We start from the raw sequence: 19918 nt of genomic DNA on the forward strand, positions 1-19918 counted from the left end.
CAGGGTGGCTGAGCACCACCCTGCCGTGAGCCACTGAGACCAGAAGGATCAAGGGCCTGGGGAAGATGACTGTAAGGAACCTGTTAACATTCAAGAAAGCCGTTAATACTCACTCCCTTTGCTGCCTTCAGAGGACTCATCCCATGATGGATGAAGCAAGGAAGATGGAAGAGGCCAAGTCAAGATCCCTGGTGGATTTCATTAAAAGTAACTGAGTGACCCGGCAGTCCTGGGTGGGCTGGCTTGGGGTGGGGGTGGTCTAGGGTCCCCTGGCCCATGTGGGGTTGGGTGTGGTGAGGGGCAGTAAAAGCAACGCTGGCCCATCCCTTCATGAGAGGTTCTGCCAGCAGCCCTGCTGACTGCTGCTTTGCAGAGATCAGGAGACCCAGAATCAGGCAGAGGCAGCCCCACCCTCACAGTCTGGCCCGCGTTCTCCTCTCTCTTCCTTTCACATGGATGCGGCTGTCCTGTGTAATCACCTGCTACCTGCTTTCTTCCAGGCCCCTCCTCATTTTATTTAGCCCATGAGCATGTTGAGTGGATCCTGAGTGGCTGTGTGCCCCCAGCTGGCCTCTGAGCAGCTTGGGGCCTGGGTTTCTGTCCAGAGGAAGAGAGGGGAGCTGCTGGGGGGCGGGGGAGCAGGAAGGGCAGCAGTCAGGCTTGTGGACCCCGGGGACCACTGCCTGGAGGCGCAGCCCTGACAGCAGTCTGTCCACAGGGTTCCCCCGCATCTTCCTGAGGCTCCTGATGAACCCACTCTTCATGCTGGTGGTCCTGGCCCAGTGCACCTTTTCCTCCGTCATTGCCGGCCTCTCTACCTTCCTCAACAAGTTCCTGGAGAAGCAGTACGGCGCCTCCGCAGCCTATGCCAACTTCCTCATCGGTGAGTCCCGAGGGCTGCCGCAGCCGGGCCTTCCGCCTGTTCATCCAGGGAGGTGCACCGCCAGACCAGACAAGGGCAGGAGCCAGAGGGTTCTTGCCTAGGAGAAAGGATTTTAAGGACATTTTTCCTGGTTGGCAATCCAGAATGTTCTTGGCCGATATCTTGGGCCCCTATCATTCCGGGCAGGAGTGGGTGGAGGTTGGGGGCTGCTTCCTCCCTGTCAGAGGGGCTGAAAGCCTGACCGTCTCCCAAAGGCCCTGACATCATCAGGGACAGGAGAGGAAAGAGTACGGATTGAGCTGGGGGCTAGGCAAGATGCTGCTGGGTGTTTTTCTTCTCCAAGGGCTTGAAGACATTCACCTGGATAAGGACTGGGGGGCCCAGTGATTCTCAAGCCCTTATACTTTAGGCTCCCCAGGAGAGCTTTAAGAAACACAGATGTCCAGACCCCACCCTCGAGCAGTTAAAGCAGAGTCTTTGGCAGGGAGTGCCAGCATCCAGCACCTGTGTTTTTGGCAGCTGAGGTTTCAAAATACTGATGCAGTCCCACCAAGTACCCTAGGGAATGACAGGGGCCAATTCACTGGTGAACTTCAGGGCATGACCCCTGACCTCCTGTGTAGCTTTTGGCTGTGACTTCACCCTTCTAGCCTTTGGCCTCTGACCAGCACATCAAACAGGAAGCGCCACCAGTGCCTTGCTAACCCCATGTGGTTACAGTGCAATAAAGGGCCAGGTAATGAAAGGCTTAATAAGGCTTCCCAGGTGGCTCAGTGGGTAAAGAATCTGCCTGCAATGCAGGAGGTGCAGGAGACTTGGGTTCAATTCCTGGGTCCAGAAGACCCCCTGGAGGAGGGCATGGCAACCCACTCCAGTATTATTGCCTGGAGAATACTGTGGACAGAGGAGCCTGCCTACAGTCCACGGGATCACAAAGAATTGGATGCAGCTATGTACGCACAGAGGAGAAGGCAATGGCAACCCACTCCAGTACTCTTGCCTGGAAAATGCCATGGACGGAGGAGCCTGGTAGGCTGAAGTCCATGGGGTCACTAAGAGTCAGCACGACTAAGCAGCTTCACTTTCACTTTTCACTTTCATGCATTGGAGAAGGAAATGGCAACCCACTCCAGTGTTCTTGCCTGGAGAATCCCAGGGACGGGGAGCCTGGTGGGCTGCCGTCTATGGGGTCACACAGAGTCGGACACGACTGAAGCGACTTAGCAGCAGCAGCAGCAGCATGCACGCACAGAGTTATTTGGGCTTCCCTGGTGATTCAGACTATAAAGAATATGCCTGCAATGCAGGAGACCCGGCTTCTATCCCTGGGTAAGGAAGATCCACTGGAGAAGGGAATGGCTACCCACTCCAGTATTCTTGCCTGGAGAATCCCATGGACAGAGGAGCCTAGTAGGCTACAGTCCATGGGGTCACAAAGAGTTGGACACGACTGAGGAACTAACACTTGACTTTCTAATAAATGCACATTCAACCCACATCTCTCTGGTTGTAAGGGTCCCACTTCTTTCTTTATTGTTTGCACAGGCAGGGCAATCCTCCATGTCAAGATAACTCTGTCAGTATGCCTGGCAAACAGTAAATGCTCAACTAATGTCATCTATTACTGTTGCAATTAAACATATCAAATGTCCCTTCAGGAAGCCATGCCCACTTCTCGGTGGTCCACATAGCACTCCAAGGCCTTGCACCCAGACCAGCTTCTCTCTGTCTGTAGGTGCTGTGAACCTCCCTGCTGCGGCCTTAGGGATGCTGCTTGGAGGGATCCTCATGAAGCGCTGTGTTTTCTCTCTGCAAACCATTCCCCGTGTAGCCGCCACCATCATCATCGTCTCCATGGTGCTCTGTGCCCCTCTGTTCTTCATGGGCTGCTCCACCCCGCTCGTGTCGGAGGTCTACCCCCCAAGGTAAGGGGAGCGAGGGTGAGGAAACACTGTTTGCTGAGTCCAGAACCTGGAGGTGGCTGCCACATCTTCCTTCTGCTTCAGCTGTCCTCTCTCCTTTTCCGTTGTTGATCTGATCTCGTATGTGGCAACTGAGAAAGCCAGGTCTTCGTGTGCTCAATTATGAGAAGAAATCAGAGGGTGCTAGTGGGCCACTAGCAATCAGGATTAGGGTTCTGTGTTTTAAGGAGCACCAGAAACTAATTTGTTCAGTTTCAAGATGAATCTGTAGTGCTGTGAGCCTCAGGAACCAGGAAATAGCTATGTTTAGCATCTGCTCTCTACCAGCTAGAATTACAGAGTCTTATTGAGCTGCTGAGGAAAGATGAGAGACGGACACTTGAAAAGGTTTGGAGAAGAACAATGAAAGTGATGGCAGACTTAAAAAATTAGGGCAGGTGAGGAAGAGGGCAGGTAAAGGATACCTGTCAGCTTGCATAAAGCGACATGGTTTTAAGTTCTAAGTTTGGCTTCATGTTCAGGAAGGGCTTTGAAGCCAAGGAGGGGATGTGCTTTTTTGCTTTTTTCCTCAGAGCCACCTTTCTACACCTCTTCTTTTAGATTTTGCCCAGTGAGGTTGCAATGCTGGAAGATAGCATACTTTTCAGTTTTGGTGCTTTATCTTTCTCTGTGCAAGGACCTCTCCTGTCTCCAGAGGGTATGAAGGAGGGGCATGTTATTCAGGATGGAACTGCCCCTCCCCCGACTCTGGCCCACTCCCAGTCTGCACTGGTCTTCTGGCTGTGGTTGACAGAGGTCAAGAATGCTTTCACTGGGTGTTTAGCACAGGGCTTTGTCATCAGACCAGGTCCTAGGTCTGGCACTGCTCTTTCCTAGTTGGGGAAATTTACTTCAGGTTTCTCATCCACAAAGGGAGCATCATTAGAACATTTACTGTGATGTCAGTGCATGAAAAGCCCTAAGGCACAGTGCCTGGAGCATGAGAGATGCCCCATTACTGTTAACCAGTACTAGAATAATTATTTTAGCAAAGTTCTGAACTGTGGTTTATCAGCCCCTAACCCCCACCCTTCCCAGAGGAGATCATGAATATTGGACACAGAGGGCGGAGAGATTGGTGCGATCAGCCAGTGAAACCCCTGGGTTAAAGCTCAGGGGGATGCAGTAACCTGGGCGATGGCTACATAGACCCAGAGACAGGAGCCACTGAGACCCTAGATGACCTCAAGGGGCCTCAGCCCAAGCCCAGATGAAAGAGAAAGGAAGGGAAATAGCACCTGTGACTTTCCCATAGCATCTGCCTTCTCTCTCATCAGAGTCCTGGCAGGTTGTTCATCTCGACCCCTTCTGCAGTGGGGGATTTGCCAACCAAACATTCCCAATGACTAGTTGGTAGGTTTGGGCTCCTACTAGCAGAAGAAGCAGAGGTGCCATGAACACCGGCCAAGTTGACCCTTGGCTCCAGTAGACATGATTCAGATCTCTGGGTGGCCCTGGCCCAAGACAAACAGAGAGGCGCAAGCACGCTAACCAGGCAGGGAAGTCACGCTGGGCTGGAGTGGCGAGGTTTTCCTTTGGTCTTGCTTTGTTTGATTCCCATTTCCTGTTTTGCTGGCAGCACATCAAGTTCTATACGTCCACAGCCTCCCGCCTGCCGCCAGGACTGCTCGTGCCCAGATTCTGTCTTCCACCCTGTCTGTGGAGACAATGGGGTGGAATACCTCTCCCCTTGCCACGCTGGCTGCAGTGAAGTCAACTTCAGCTCTATAGCTCTCAAGAAACCGGTAAGGGCCGGAGGGGCCCCTGGTCTCTGCTGAGTGTGTGTCTGACAGCCTGCTCCTCCATTTGGGAGAGGCAGGGCTCCACACCACTCATTCCCAGCATCCTGGCCTCTGGGCCACCCCCACATTTTCTCCACCTCCCGTTCCCTAGGGTCATGATCAGATGCTTACAGCCCAAAGTCAATTAAAGACTGGCCAATGTCCAGTGAATTCACATTCCTGAAGCCTAACAATGCTCAAAGCAGAAACAAGCCAGAGCACTCCTTCTGCTGAAGCCTGCCAGTCTCACCCTGATGGGTCCTTATTGGGCACACCAGCGTCCTGCAACCTGGTTGTGTTGCAAAGCCATATGGACAGGCCCACATAGATCGAGGGCAGAGGGCCTCTGTGATGTGGACCTGGAAGGTTAGAGCCGGAAGTGGTGACAGAGGCCCTTTGGTTCAACCCTTCTGAGCACTCTCAGCTATGGCCACACAACTGGCTTGAAGGCTGAAGCTATTCAGGGGCAGATCTGGGACTAGAACCCAGGGTGCTGCCTCAGCGCAGGGCACATCTGTGCAAGATCAGGTGTCTCCCAGCCACAGCCTCCCACTCACACAGATCACATTCAAGATGCTCACTTGGCAAGGTCCTGGCCAGCCCTCAGAGTGCTCCCTGCCTCCCCAGATCAGAGCAGCAAACCAACTCTAGTTGTCTGTGCGGTTATTCAACAAACACCTAGTGAACACCAGACACATACATGGGAGCTGAGGATTCAGTGGGGAACCCATCAGCCCATGTCCCTGCCTTCATGAAGGGAGTGTTTTTAGAAGGTAACCCATGCCACGAAGAGACTTAATGAGACAGAGAATATCTGGGGACCTCCCAGAGGAGGTGACATTAGAACTGAACCACCAGAGGAAGAAAACGCTATGAAGACCTGGGAGTGAAGCAAATGCAAGAGCAAGACCCAAGGGCGTGAATGATCTGGCAAATGGGAAGAGTGAGAAGGCTAGGGCGGGCACAGAGTGTGGAGGAGGGTCATACCCAGCTAGGCCTGGGAGCAGGCAGGGCTCTGGCTTCAGACTTGGATGTTCTTTATCCCAAGAACACTAGGAAGTCTATGCAGCTCCCTAAGGAGAGGATGCAGCCTGTTCCTTTAAACCTGTGTGGAGGGCATGGGCAAGGCTAGCCATCTTCCCTGAGAGGACAGGCAAGGCTGCTTCCATGGCAACCTCTGCTGGCAGAGGAGCATGGTTCTCAGGAGTTGCAAGGACCAAGAGCTTGGGCAAGATGCTTTCTCAGTTGCCTTCTTGTTGGAGGAGCCTGTGGTGGCTTCTGTGGTTTTCTTATCTTTATTTACTTAACCTCTGACTTGTCTACCTCCAGAAATAATCTTGACAAGTTTCCAATAACAGCACAAGCACATCAAGACCAAGATCCATTAGCATAATATCAAGAAAAAAATATAGCAAATTATAAGGGAAAGTATGTGTAAAAAATCCAGACTGAGGAAGGTAGCAGCAACATTGTATACAACTTAATTATGAGCGTCCCAGCAGCCCAAGTAAAGAAGGTCCATAGTTCCAATCTTTGGTAGAAGGAAGCATACCAATTATTAGTTCCAGTCTCTGCCCTCTAATGGCTTTGACACTTAAAGGAGTTGGACCATAGGCTGGTCCATCAGATGATGTGAGAGGGAAGATGAAGCCACCTGACACAGAGGGTCCACTAAGGTGAGTTGTACAACAATGTTGAGCTGTATGGATTTATAGACTTGAGACAGAGACCTTTAGAGGCAGGAGGAATTTATCTCAGGCAGAAAGTTCAGTGGATTTCACTGTGTTTCCACTGGTGCTGTGCTGCCCTGGGGTTAGTCACTCAGTTGTGTCTGGCTCTGTGCGACTTCATGAGCTGTAGCCTGCCAGGCTTCTCTGTCCATGGGGATTCTCCAGGCAAGAATACTGAGTGAGTTGTCATGACCTCCTCCAGGGGATCTTCCCAACCTAGGGATTGAACCCAGGTCTCCCAAACTGCAGGCAGATTCTTTACCAGCTGAGCTACCTGAGAAGCCCATTTCCAGTGGTATCTCCTTCTATGTTTTCTTCCTTTAGTGTCCCTGCAATAAACACACAAACAGCAAAAACAAAAACCCAGAAAACCACTACTGCTGGGCAGCAGGTGGCCTGGCCCAGAGGAAGACCCTCCCAAACCCAGGTCCGCAACTGGTGGACCGTACCTGGCAGTGGATTCCTGCAGATCCCCTCGCGGTGTAACTGCAGGAGGAGTCCAGCGCACACTGGATGACTGGTTTTGGTGAAACAAACACTGTTGCCCAGTGATCAGAAGCGAGATCCCCAGGGTGCCTGAAATCCCCACCTCGTCTCCTCTCCAGCCTCTGCATCTAGCATTACCAGGTTCCCAGGGAGGGCAGAGGGGTGACCGTTGGAGCAGGCATTTAAAGTGTGTGGAGTCGAAATAATAACGGCAGGTTTCCCCTGTTCCCCTCCGTCTCCTTCCAAGATCTACTTGAACTGCAGCTGCGTCAGCGGGGGATCTGCTTCAGCGAAGACAGGCCCGTGTCCCGTCTCCTGCGCCCACTTCCTGCTCCCGACCACCTTCCTCATCTCCTTCGTGGCGCTCATAGCCTGCGTCTCGCACAACCCCCTCTACATGATGGTGCTGCGGTGAGTGCGCCTCTCCTTCCCAACGCTCCCCTCACTTAACGGCCAGCTGCGCCCTTCCAGAGGGTGAGGTGAATGGAGGGTCATTCATGTCAACACCTCAGGGGCAGCTTGGTGTCACTGTAACAGGACACCTGCCTTGGCCTGCCGCCTGTCCTCCCTTCTGACCTGGCTCCTAGGACACGGGGGCTTTTCTCATTGTCATCCTTTCCACAGTCCTTATTCTGTCTCTGGAACTTTCCTCGTTTTCCTTCTCTGATTTTATGCCTCCAGCTGAATTCTCCTCCCTCCTCTCTGTTCTTTTGAGAGTTAAAGACAGGTGAATCTACGGGTGTGGAGTCAGCGTGGAGCCTGGCAGACTGGAGGGGTCACGTGGCTCAGCCGGCAGGCTCCGCCTCCCCTCCAGGCTCCACCTCTTCCCCAGGCTTCGCCTCCTCTCCAGGCTTCGCCCTCCTCATACAGGATGGAGAGGCAAGGACACCCACCAAGGGAGGAGAAAATACGGTTTCAACCAAGTTGGCATAACTTACCCCCTGCCTCCCTCCCTCCTGTCCTTATCAGTCTGGCAACAGATGGAAAAACAGGATTTGGAAGACTCGGTCCAGGGTCAAAGGCCTATCTCTACCATAAACTGGCTAAATGTCGTTTGGTGTTGCCAAGTTCACCAAGTCTCAATCTCCTCATGTATGTGTGTGCTTATTCACTCAGTCGTGTCCAGCTCTGTGACCCCATGGACATAGTTCTCCTGCCTCTCCTGGTCCGCTGAGTCCTCGGACACGAGATGTTCTTGAGGTGGTACAGGGAGATAATACTAGTGCACCAATGCCAGGGCTTTGGTGCCAGCCTGTGCGGAGTCCCACGCTGCAGCCTCACTTGGTGGGTGTCCCCGCCTCTCCATCCTGTATGAGGAGGGCGGAGCCTGGAGGGGAGGCGGAGCCTGGAGAGGAGGTGGAGCCTGCTGGCTGAGCCACGTGACCCCTCCAGTCTGCCAGGCTCTACTCTTGACTCCACATCTGTAGATTCACCTATCTTTAACTCTCAAAAGAACAGGAGGGAGGAGAATTCAGTTGGAGGCATAAAATCAGAGAAGGAAAATGAGGAAAGTTCCAGAGACAGAATAAGGACTGTGGAAAGGATGACAATGAGAAAAGCCCCCGTGTCCTAGGAGCCAGGTCAGAAGGCAGGGCAGGACAGGTGGCAGGCCAAGGCAGGTGTCCTGTTACAGTGACACCAAGCTGCCCCTGAGGTGTTGACGTCAAATGACCCTCCATTCACCTCACCCTCTGGAAAGGAGAAAATACGGTTTCAACCAAGTTGGCATAACTTACCCCCTGCCTACCTCCCTCCTGTCCTTATCAGTCTGGCAACAGAGATGGAAAAACAGGATTTGGAAGACCCGGTCCAGGGTCAAAGGCCTAGCTCTACCATAAACTGGCTAAATGTCGTTTGGTGTTGCCAAGTTCACCAAGTCTCAATTTCCTCATGTATGCGTGTGCTTAGTCACTCAGTCATGTCCAGCTCTGTGACCCCATGGACATAGCCTGCCAGGTTCTTCTGTCCACGGAATTTTCCAGGCAAGAATCTGAAGTGGGTTGCCATTTCCTACTCCAGGGGATCTTCCCCACTCAAGGATCAAACCCACATCTCTGTGTCTCCTGCATTGGCAGGCAGATTCCTTACCACTGTATCACCTAAGAAGCCCTTCCTCATGAATGAAAGGGCATTAATGATATTGACCTCAAAGGATTCATGTGGGAATTGTATGGTAAATTGCTTTGCTTTGCTTTGCTCTGCATAATGGTTCATTATCTCTATTTACCAAAGTATTCAGTTCAGTTCGGTTGCTCAGTTGTGTTCGACTCTTTGCACTCCCATGGACTGTAGCACACCAGGCCTCCCTGTCCATCACCAACTACCAGAGTTTACTCAAACTCATGTCCATTGAGTCAGTGATGCCATCCAACCATTTCAACCTCTGTCATCCCCTTCTCCTCCTGCCTTCAGTCTTTCCCAGCATCAGGGTCTTTTCCAATGAGTCAGTTCTTCACGTCATATGGCCAAAGTATTGGAGTTTCAGCTTCAGCATCAGTCCTTCCAATGAATATTCAGGGCTGATTTCCTTTAGGATGGACTGGTTGGATCTCCTTGCTGCACAAGGGACCCTCAATTGTCTTCTCCAACATCACATTTCAAAAGCATCAATTCTTCAGCACTCAGCTTTCTTTATAGTCCAACTCACACATCCATACGTGACTACTAGAAAAATTATTACCACCAAATTATTATTACTATTCTTATCAATAGCTAGTTTCCCCAGAAGACTAGGAGTTGAGGGGTCTGGGATTTTATCCTATTTACAAGTTAGCACGCAAACTACTGAGCTCCTGTTTCTGTTACTATTTCACAAGGATGCTGGCAGAAGCCGGAAGGCTCCTAGGTCAAAGGGAACGGACTTTGTTGTTCACAGGATAGGAAGCTCATGTTGCATCATTATTTGTGACCCCATGTCCTACTGGGTGACGTGGAGGGCTTCAGGTGTATGTGTCACCTGCAGTGGGTGTAGGTCACAGCTGAGGAGCACTGAGCTTGGGAGAGCCACTGCTTTTATAGACCAAGCCTGCAGCTGGTCTAGCAAATTTTACCTCATGCCTTAGGTCTGTTCATGGCAACCACAGCCTTGGGAAATGACCCAGGAAGCACACAGTCAGGCCCTTGCATTCTTAGCATACTCTGCGAGTATGTGTAGAGGTGCTCAGAGCAGGTTGCTCGTCTCAACACCGTCATCACCCTCTCCTCTACCATTCTGCATCTGTGCATTCCAGTACCCATGCTTTCCCTCAAGGCCCCTGAGTGTGGTTCCCTTCTTGCACTCCGGGTCAGATGGACCACAGTGGGCCCAGTAATCCTGAGAAAGGTATGTGGGTGGCCATGATGAGGAGAGGGAATAGAATAAGGAAATTTCACAGGGAAGCCCCCAAACATTGGAGAAGGGCATTGCTGTCAGATTGCCTCCCAGGGGACTGCCAAGCTTCAGGGATAAGGAAGTAGTGGAGGGAAAGCACCATTTGAACCCTGCCGGGGTCCTGCCCCGGTGGATCCAGGGAATTCGAAGGCGAGACGGCATAGGCGAGGAAAACTTATTTATTTAGAAGTATAAAAGAAAGTAAGAAGAAATAGTATAGTAGGAAAATTTAGTGGAGAAAAGAGGCTGAATAACTTGGTTTACAGGGAAAGCCAATAAAACTTCAGGACAAGAAGTTTGCACCATCTACGTTAGGCCACTGGTGCTCGTTTGAATAGCGGAGGCTGCCCCACCTTGGGCTCCCTCTCTCATGGGACTTAAAAGCCAGGGCAAGTAAGTAGACGTGGTGAGCCTCCCCGCTCCGGGTGGGAATTCAGCCAGAAAATAGAGTAAGAAAAGACACAGAGGAAACCAATCCTTCCAGTGACTGGCCCATCTTCTATTGTTGTAAAGGCTTTTTATACCTTTTTTTGTATGTGGTGATCAATGGATAATATAAAATTATGCAGCGTCAGCAGCCCTGACTCTTATCGAGACCAGGCTTTCTCTCTGCATACCTAGTTGTACACACAAGTCTTAGGTGATTTACATCATCTTCTGGCCAGAAGGCCAATTAACATTTTACAGCCCTTTTCTGATAAGGGTTTGTCAACCAAAAGATTTATTTGCCTTAAAAATGTTGTTCTTCCCAAAGTTTGGTGCCACTCTCAGAAAGCACTAAATAAAGTTACATTCTTACATAGCAAGGACACAACAATTTATAACAATGAAAGAAGTACAGTGATTTATAACAAAGAGAAAAGCAATTAACTTAAAAGTCTAGTGTTGCTAACATCAAAACTACTATATTCCCTTTTCTATATCCCAATTACATTGATTAATATCCTCCAGGTGCCTAAAAGATAAAGAACATGGGGGCCTGGCAGCAGTCATTGACTCAACAGTGAAACCTGTCACCAATATAATTTTTTGCTTTTTAGAAAAGGCTCTGTATCTTTAAGATGCTTTAAGCTTTGTGCCTCTCGCGGTTGGGGGCTATAAACAGTTCACAAGTTCTAGAAGTCCGGGCAGACCAGACCAGTTATACTTTTGCAGGAGACTGTTAAGCCCTGAGTTAACTTTTTCCATAGAATGTCAGAAGAGTGGAGAGCACAGTATAATAAAGCAGGCAGACTCTGGTTTGGGGGGTAGATGTTCAGGAAAACCCAGGGGAACCCCTGAAGCCTAACTTGCCTTGCCCGTCAGGCCTCTCCACATGACCTTGTCATGGGTAGGATCTCCCGTGCTGGCTCCCGGCAGAACCCCAGGGTGGGCTTTTTAAGAAAATCTCTCCCTTCCAAGTTTGGTCAGGAGCTGGAGTGAAATTGAAGAAGAGGCCCCAGTATCCCCAAATAATTTAAAGATAAATTCCCCTGGAAAGATGAAAGAATGGATGATAAGTAGTGCAAAGAAGGTGAGGTTTAAAGCCAATGTTGTAGGTGACCCAGACCTTATTTGTATCACTCATGGCCCTCAACCAGGCATGGAAATACAGGCTGGGAGTGAAGATGTGCCAATAATGTATCACAAGACAGAGGTCAGAGAGCCAGTGCTAATTCAGGGCTGAAGGGGCAGAGATCACAAAGAACTCAAACTCTCTGTTAAAAGCCAGTTTGGGGTTCCCAAGTCCCATTTAGTTGAGAAACCAAGGGAGTCTGTCCAGAGATAAGGACCAAAACATGGAAGCAAAGGACCAAAACAAATCCATCTATTGTGGATTGGCCCATTGAAGGGACCTATTTCAATAAAGGGAGTGTCCATTAGATTGAGATTTGAAGCACTTTCCACTGGGGTCTCCCAATGGGTGCCTCTCCCCTACTTCACCCCAGCAGGGATTCTGAGAAGCTGAAAGAGTCCCTTTCCAGTTTGCTATCAGAACTGCGGAAATAAAACAAAATGTATGTGGAGATCTGAGTTCCCTTCAGCTCCGAATGCTTTCCCCTAACCAGCTGCCGCTCAAGAGTGTGTGCGCAGGGCACAGGGAAGCCTGGTGCCCTGGCTGGCCCACTCCTGACTCCCCATGTCGCGGATGGGGGCCTTCCTCTCTGCTCCATGCCTAGCTGGCATGGCAGGGGCCCAGCAATACCTCCTCTAGACAGCCTCCCTCTCCTCTCTCAGTCTCCTTCCTCAGGCAAGTGCTTTCCTCCTCTAGAGGGAAGAAGGGCGGGGGCAGGACTGGCTGCATAATTTGCAGGACCCAGTGCAAAATGGAAATGCAAGGCTCCTGGTTCCAAAATTATCAAGAATTTCAAGCCAGCCACAGCAGAGCATTAAAGCAAACATGGGACCTTTCTGAGTGTGGAGCCTGGCAAGGCCACACAGGTCACATGCCCACCATGCCAGCCCAAAGTAGAGGATTCTGTTAGCTGCTCAAAGGAGCCCTCAGCCCAGGGGCTCTGGCTACACTTTGCATCAGGGCTGTCTTCTATTGCTGTAAAACACCACCAGAGCTATTCAGACCTGTTGCCATATACACAGCCTTCAGTATCCTCTGGTTCCCAGCTGCTCTGTCCTCTGCCTCTTGAAGGGAGCTCTGGGCAGCCCTGAAAATCACAGAGACCAGTGGTTCTCAAACCTGAGTGTGCACAGAATCTCCTGGAGGACTTCTTACAATACAGAGGGCATCTGCTTCTTCATCTGAGGTGCAGCCTGAGAATCTGCATTTCTAGCAAGTTCCCAGGGGATGCTGATGATGCTATTGGTGCAATGATCACACTGTGAGATCCACTGAGAGGAACAATAGGAGCACAGGGCCCAGGTGAACCCAGGGGGCGCCTCGCGAGGGCAGGTCTGATGCACCCTAAGGCTGACTGCACCACCAGAGGGAAGGCTCAGCCCTGAGTCCTCCCCTTGCTGATTTCCTGTTTGCCTTTTCAGTGTGGTGAACCAGGAGGAAAAGTCCTTCGCCATCGGAGTACAGTTCTTGCTGATGCGTCTGCTGGGTAAGTATCAGAGATGCCCCCTTCCTGGTGGCCCCAGATTAAGGGAAATCAGAAGGCTGTGGGGTGCGGGGTGGGGAGGGGAAAAGCCCTATCTCATCTCTGTCATAAGAAGCTGTACATAATAAGCACAACAGCAAATGCCAAATCCCATATGGACTGTTTCCGCATCACTTGAGGTTAGGAAAGTTTCCATCTATGGCATTAATTCCAAACGAAACTGTGTAAGAAGGAAAAGTGGACACAGCTGCGAATGCCTAACAGAACGCTGAGTGTAGGTATTTTTTCATCTCTCTCCAAGAATTCACTGTAGGAACAAAACCTCGCGTTCCTGCCGCAGCCAGAACAGCAGCAGAGCCCGGCCCTGGCTTCCCTTCCATTTTACAAAATCCATTCCTCCTACCTCTATTCAGCAAAGGGGGGCCCTCTGCTGGCAAACCCTGCCAAAGCAGTCAGAGCCCAAGGAGGCAGGGCGCTGTGCACAGGGATCAGGACTCGCTGTGGCTGTGAATGCGCTGCCTGTAGGCATCTGCAAACACCCAGCTCGCCCCAGGTGTGGGGACACTGGAGGTCCTTTTCCAGACTGCTCATGCTGGACTGTCCCCTCTGGATGCCTAAGGCACTGGATTAAACACAAGGCACTCGTATGGAGACTCTTGCAGTGACAGGTACAGGAAGTAAAGGGACTGATTGAGGAGGGGTTTATTAAGGACCCCGGGGGTGCCCACTGCAGTGGGGAATATGCTGACTTCAGTGGAGAGACTTCAGTTGGCATCAAAGTGCACTTTCTGACCTTAAATGCCGAAATCCCTGCAGAGCCTGTGCTGCATTATTATTCGGGAGTCTGGCTGCACTTCATTCTGTAGCAACTCCCATGATCACTCTGGGGTGTGTGGGTGATGTCTCTCCTGGGCCTAACCAGCGGGGACCCTCTCCTACCAAAGTTGGGTGAGTGTGGGATAAGGAGGAGTGAACCAGTTTTTTCAGTGGAATTTCTTGGTCTCTGGCTCCTAAAGCCCCCCTCTTCAGACTCTGCTCCTCTGGCCTATATTACACAGAGGACACAAAGCACCAGGGTCTGTCCTGTCCTGATGGCAGAGGCACAGTTGGCACCACAGTGCCTTTCCATTTATAACTTATCATTTATAACTTGCTCTGAAACCTCCACTGGGAAGAAAACCTTACATTCTGCCCAGCTCAACAGCAGCTAGGATAGGCTCTGCAGCACCTTGCCCTGCTTCTTCCCACCACTGTGAAAACAGCCCCTCCTGTGCTCAAAGCTCCCGCTGCCTTTGTTTTTTTCATTTGAGCTCAGATAACTCAATGTGAGATCACAGATAGAAATCGCAGGCTGGAGGGATCCATTCATCACCCAAGAATGCAATTCCACCCTGGGTAGAGAAAAGGACTTGGCCAGCTTCAAATTACCCACTGGAACTTAGTTGAAAATTTTTCTGGACTTCATTTCTATTCAGGGAGCATCATTTAGGGAGGTCATTCCTTGTGGCCAACTTCCCTCCCTCATTCGCCTGGAGATTTGGGAGCGAGCAGGTCTGATACAGAGGCTGATTCTTAAAGGTCCCCACTTCAGAGCACAGCCACAAGCAGAAGATTGCCTGTTTCCTTCCCCCAGAAGCAGCTTCTCACAGGGCCCTAAACAGAGTCGGGAGGCTATTTTCAGTGGGTCTGAGAATGGGATGGCCTGACCCGGGTGTGGATCTGGCCAAGCCTGCCCCTGTCTAGACCTGTAGCTAAGGATGCAGGACTGACCTGAATATTCAGCAGCCATAGGGCACAGCCCCTGCTGCACCAGTCCTCAGCACTCAGCTTTGGGACTGAGGCTCTGAACAGCCAGGGTGTTGGGGGCCTGGAGGTGGTGCTTGCTGTCTAAGGGCAGCTTGCCATTGTGGAAGAATGTGGGGTTCGAACCTCCAAGAACTAGAGTTCCTAGTCCAGCCCTGACCATGCTTGGCTATGCAAAGGTGAGCCAGCCGAGCCCACCTTCCTCCCCTTTAAAATGAGGGCACCTGCCTGCCTCCGGGCTGCCCTGAGGGCCTGAGGAGTCGGTGTCCTCAAGAGTCTCCCGCCACCCGGTGAGCCCAGCAATCCCAAGCGTGGGAACTCTGGTACCTGTCTGAGCTGGTACAAGGGGACGCCTGTAGCTCGCTGTCCTGGAAGGATGGCTCAGGTCCCTCTTCTCTTCTGAGCCTCCGGTGAAAGAGCAATTCAGGCTTCACGGAAAGCTAGTCTGCTTTCCAAAGTCACTGTGGTTCCCAGGGGTGGGGCAGAGCTGTTCTCATGCCTGTGAGCTGTATAGGGACCCTGGGCACCTGGCTCCCCACCCTGCCCTGGCGCCTCTGCTGACAGCTCCCAGTGACCTGAGCTCTCTGCACTCTCTTCCCGCTGATGCTAGCTTGGCTGCCGGCTCCAGCTCTCTATGGCCTCACCATTGACTACTCCTGTATCCTGTGGAGCACGAAGTGCTCGGGGAGGAGAGGGGCCTGTGCCTACTACGACAACAACGCTCTCCGGAACAGGTGAGAGCCTGCACGATGCACCAGGCCCCAGGCCCAAGCAAAGGGCCGTCATCACTCCGGTGGCAATTGTGAGGCTCTCAGGCCTGCGAGGGAGAGCTGGAGGGGAACTTGCCATGGGCAGGAGTGGGGGCCGCCACTGACCAGCAAGTCAAGGCTCACAGAGAGCCATCCAAGTAACAAGACCTGGAGGCTGCTCTGATGTGTCCTGGCCCCCGTCTTCAGGCCCCGCTGGCCCTTGAGAGGGATAGCATCACAAAGAGGGTTGTTATAGGAAGAGGTCACGGCTGTGGAACGATGATGCCAGGCCAGCCTCCTATTGCTCAGAAAGAGGTGGCCCACCATAGCTCCTGGTAGAGGCCAAGGGCAGGTGGGACCAAGCCCAGCTGCAGCACCACTGAGCTCTGCACCCCTTCAGCCACCTCACCTGCTGCTGCGTCACAAGCAAAGTGGGGGCAGTGGGCTTCCGGGGACTGGACGGGGTCTGGAAATGCTGTGGGAGGGGCATAGAAGTCCAGGAGGAGGGCAGACCAAGAGGGCAGGGAGAAGGCACCCTTCCTGGCTGTGCTGAGACACAGCACCCTCCCAGATGGCTGGTGCTGCAGTGTTTCACTGGCCCTGTGTGTAGGGGGTGGGGGGGGGGGGGGGGGCGGCGCCAGGGAAGGTGGCAACAAGGAGCACTGGACTGGGAGTCCCATGTAGCTCCCACGTCCTGTAAGCCTCTCCAGGCTTGTGGACAAAAGGAATGAGGAAGGTGGCTCCCACTCAGGTGGGGACGGATCCTTACCTGAGTGGTGATGACACATGACCCCAGGGCCCCTGTGACAATGATTCTGCTCTGCTCAGTGGCCCTGGTCACAGAGCCTCCATACCCCTCACGTGTCCTGCCTCCCGCCCCACAGGTATCTGGGCCTGCAGGTGGCCTACAAGGCCCTGGGCGCGGTGCTGCTTATCTTCATCAGCTGGCGGGTGAAGAAGAACAAGGAGTACAACGTGCAGGAGAAGGCTGCCAGCCTCATCTGACCCTCGGCCTCAGCTGCTGCCCTGCTCCTGAGAGCGGACCTGCCCCCACACCTGCCCATATTTACTAACGTTAACACGGCGCCCCCTTTCTGTTTCGTAAATGAGAAAGAAAACCCCATCGCCATTTGCTTTCCCTGTCCCCTCCTCCCAGAGCCCCCCCAGGGTGCCCAGGGGCCCGGTGGGCACAGAGCTGGAGGGCTGGGTCTCTCCTGGCCCCTTGGGCGAGGCCCCCACAGGCCCAGTCTCATCCTGCGCAATGGGCATGCTCACTGAGGCAGCCCCGCCGGTCCCTCACCAGCTCTGTGGTTTCTCTGTGGGGAGACCTCTGGGTATCTGCCCAGAGGAAGGAGGGAGGGGGCTGGGTTATTACTGACCAGAGCCAGGCTAGGGGAGGGGGAGGCTGGCTGCAGTCCCTTTTGTATCTGGGTTCAACACCAGCACAGAGCCTAGGAGGACCAACTTGCTTCCCCTCCGATCCTCGCTTCCTGCCCAAGAGGCTGCTTTGGAAGCTCTCATGTTGGGAAGTATGGCCAGTTGATCCTCTCAGTTACCCATGCTCAGGACCAGAGCTCAGACTAACACCTGAAGACAGGCCATCCAAATGGTATTCATGTTAACTGTAGACTCTTCTGTACCTGGCCCTGTGTAGGTTTATCTCCGTCTTTCCAGGAGTATATCTCACACTAAGAAAGCCACACGGTGGTGAAGACCTGCAGCTGGCTGTGGATAGCCACGACACCTGGCCCCCACCCCACAGTGGGGAGACAGGACTCCTCATCTCAGAGTGATGGAAAGACCACCTTCCCCTAAGCTGACTCGGGTGCAGATGAGGCGGCTTTACACGGGCTTCCCCGTCTGGACTTTAGCCTGTGGGTCATGGAGGAAAGAGAGGCTGTCGGGGATGTCAGCAATCAGGTTAGGAAGTCCAGCGAATGTCAAAAGCCGTCAAGCTGTCTGGCCTCCTGTAGCCCACAGAGTAGAGGCCCTAGAGGTTGAGTTTCCTGGTTTTGAACATGCTTGTGCTTATTAGCATTTTCTCAGCCTCTTCTCACTGCCTCCAGAGAGGTGGGTGCCTTCCCTGGGCTTGGGCTGAGAGGTGCTGCTGCCCTGGGTGGAGGTTCAGAGTCAGAAGCCAACAAAGGACTCCTTTCATTCACAAATGTTTATTGGAGACCAACTTTGTGCAAGGCAGCACTGGGGCATGGTTCTCCCTGGAGCTTCCCTGCCCTCCGTCTACACTAAGGCCGCCTCCCAGAGCAGGCTCACTGGGCAGGGTGGGGGACACAGAGCAAGAACCTGGAGATTATCAACAGAACCTTGACCGTCAATATGCCTCAGCATATTGAGTCTGCTCCTGGCCTTTACCGTATAGGGAGCTGACTTACCGTGTCCTCTGGAGTTGCTGGACATCAGTCATGGTCACGTGCAGATCTCTTGAGAGCCACTGCTCTTAGAAGACCCTTCCAGAAGCCACCTCCGGAAAGGCCTCATGATGGAACGGCAGTGGCCACAGTGCTATTGTCTGAAGTCTTTGTGAAAGCCACTGTCACAGTGACAGAGACAGCCTGGTTCCAAAGCCACCAGCTCTATTTCCACAGATCTCACTCAGGAAGGGAAGCTCCATGCAACCTCAGAAGCCAGTTTCAGCCCTTTCAGTGGTCATGCTTGGAAAATGATTCTCTGCAACTAACCCTGGTTCTTCTCTCTGCAGTTTAACCAAATTCTGAAGGCACTGCCTTTAGCCGAGCTCATGAACAATGAATGCCAGCCTTCAGATTCTAGAAGATGGTTGCTATTCCAAGCCTTTTTTCTATTTTGGTATTTCTATTAATATAATGTAACTTGGTCATGAATTTTTACTGTCATGTATATTTGCTAGAGAGCAGACATAACCTATATGTTCTGGCAGAGACTGTCCCTTGCCCAATCCTTGGGGGCCTAAGGCCATGGGGATGGGAGGTGATGCTACTCCCAACTTATCATGCTGGTACAGAGAAGCAGCAGGTGCCTCTTGTCCTTTCAGTGAAGTCCCTTCAGTCAAGACCCCACAGTGCTGGGCTCTCAGAATCTCTGATCCCTGCCCTTGAGTTTATATGCAGAAGTGGGGTAGGACACTCCATGATATGAAGTGGAACTAATATAATCATCGCTGGTCACTCGGTCACAGCCAGCACAACCACCCTACAGCAAATCTGCCTGCAGGACCTGTAATGATGTCACCTTCATTTCCCTTCAGGTGCAAGGCTTAACAAGCTTCCTTGAGCGTTGGACTCTCATAGAGCGTGTTGTTAAAATGCAGATCTCTGGGACTTCCCTGGTGGTCCAATGGCTAAGACCCTGCGCTCCCAATGCAGGGGTTTGGGTTCAATCCCTGATCAGAGAACTAGATCCCACGTGTCGCAACTAAGACCCAGCACAGTCAAATAAATATTTTTTAAGAAAGAAATAAAGTGTAGATTCCCAACCTTCTCCACCCTGCCCCAGGGGCTATTTATATGAGGCTGAAGGGAAACCAGGAGTGGCCTTTTTAACAGGTCCTTTGTGTGAGGCTGATGCGGGTGGTGGGAGTTATCAGAGCCTTAGGGATGCCCACTTATGCTTGGACCACTGAGAAACTGACAATAGGCCTTTGGTCCACTCAAAGGTGAGTGGAGGAGGACAAGGTGGCTCTGATTTCTTGGGTGGCTCCATGGAAAGCAATGGACAAGCATGGAAAGCAATGCAAGAGCCCACATTTATATTAGGTCCTATCAGTCCTGAGAGTGGCATTCTCCCTCTACAAGACTGAAAGTGCAGAATGCATCACAGTCATTTCCTTAGATTGGTTGTGTCTGACTTCAGGTCTTCGTGGTGCTGTCTGGCTGGAAATTCAACATCAGGCAGCCTTGGTTTGGCTCTCAGAGCCATCCACATGTCCTTGGGTCCTCCCGCTGTGGGTCTTTGGTCCCTTCCTGGTCTGAGGCCCTTAGCAGCCCAGTTTCTCCCCTGAGCCTGGAAACTCTGCAGAGGCTGGATCCCAAGACTAGGGTCCTGTGATGCCCCTCCACCCCCATCCAGTCTAGGAAACCCACTCCCCTGCCAGCCCTTCAGGGGCTGAATGAAAAAGCCAGAA

The 19918-nt window shown here is 52.2% G+C and overlaps 1 protein-coding gene across 2 annotated transcripts in view; it reads left to right on the top strand.

Moving 5' to 3' along the window:
• Positions 1-18659, top strand: part of SLCO2A1 (solute carrier organic anion transporter family member 2A1) — a 93910-nt gene extending 75251 nt beyond the window's left edge. The window contains 12 exon segments of one of the 2 annotated variants that reach the window (NM_001038021.1): positions 132-207; positions 719-883; positions 2619-2808; positions 4424-4589; positions 7089-7217; positions 7220-7232; positions 7234-7252; positions 13188-13198; positions 13200-13206; positions 13209-13252; positions 15663-15786; positions 16686-17438. In NM_001038021.1, coding sequence (NP_001033110.1) covers positions 132-207; positions 719-883; positions 2619-2808; positions 4424-4589; positions 7089-7217; positions 7220-7232; positions 7234-7252; positions 13188-13198; positions 13200-13206; positions 13209-13252; positions 15663-15786; positions 16686-16806 — 1065 coding nt within the window. In that variant the 3' untranslated portion in view covers positions 16807-17438. 2 annotated transcript variants of the gene reach the window in all.
• The last annotated feature ends 1259 nt before the right edge of the window (positions 18660-19918 follow it).

This window comes from Ovis aries, chromosome 1 (genome assembly GCF_016772045.2).
Source record: "Ovis aries strain OAR_USU_Benz2616 breed Rambouillet chromosome 1, ARS-UI_Ramb_v3.0, whole genome shotgun sequence".
Classification (NCBI taxonomy): Eukaryota; Metazoa; Chordata; class Mammalia; order Artiodactyla; family Bovidae; genus Ovis; species Ovis aries.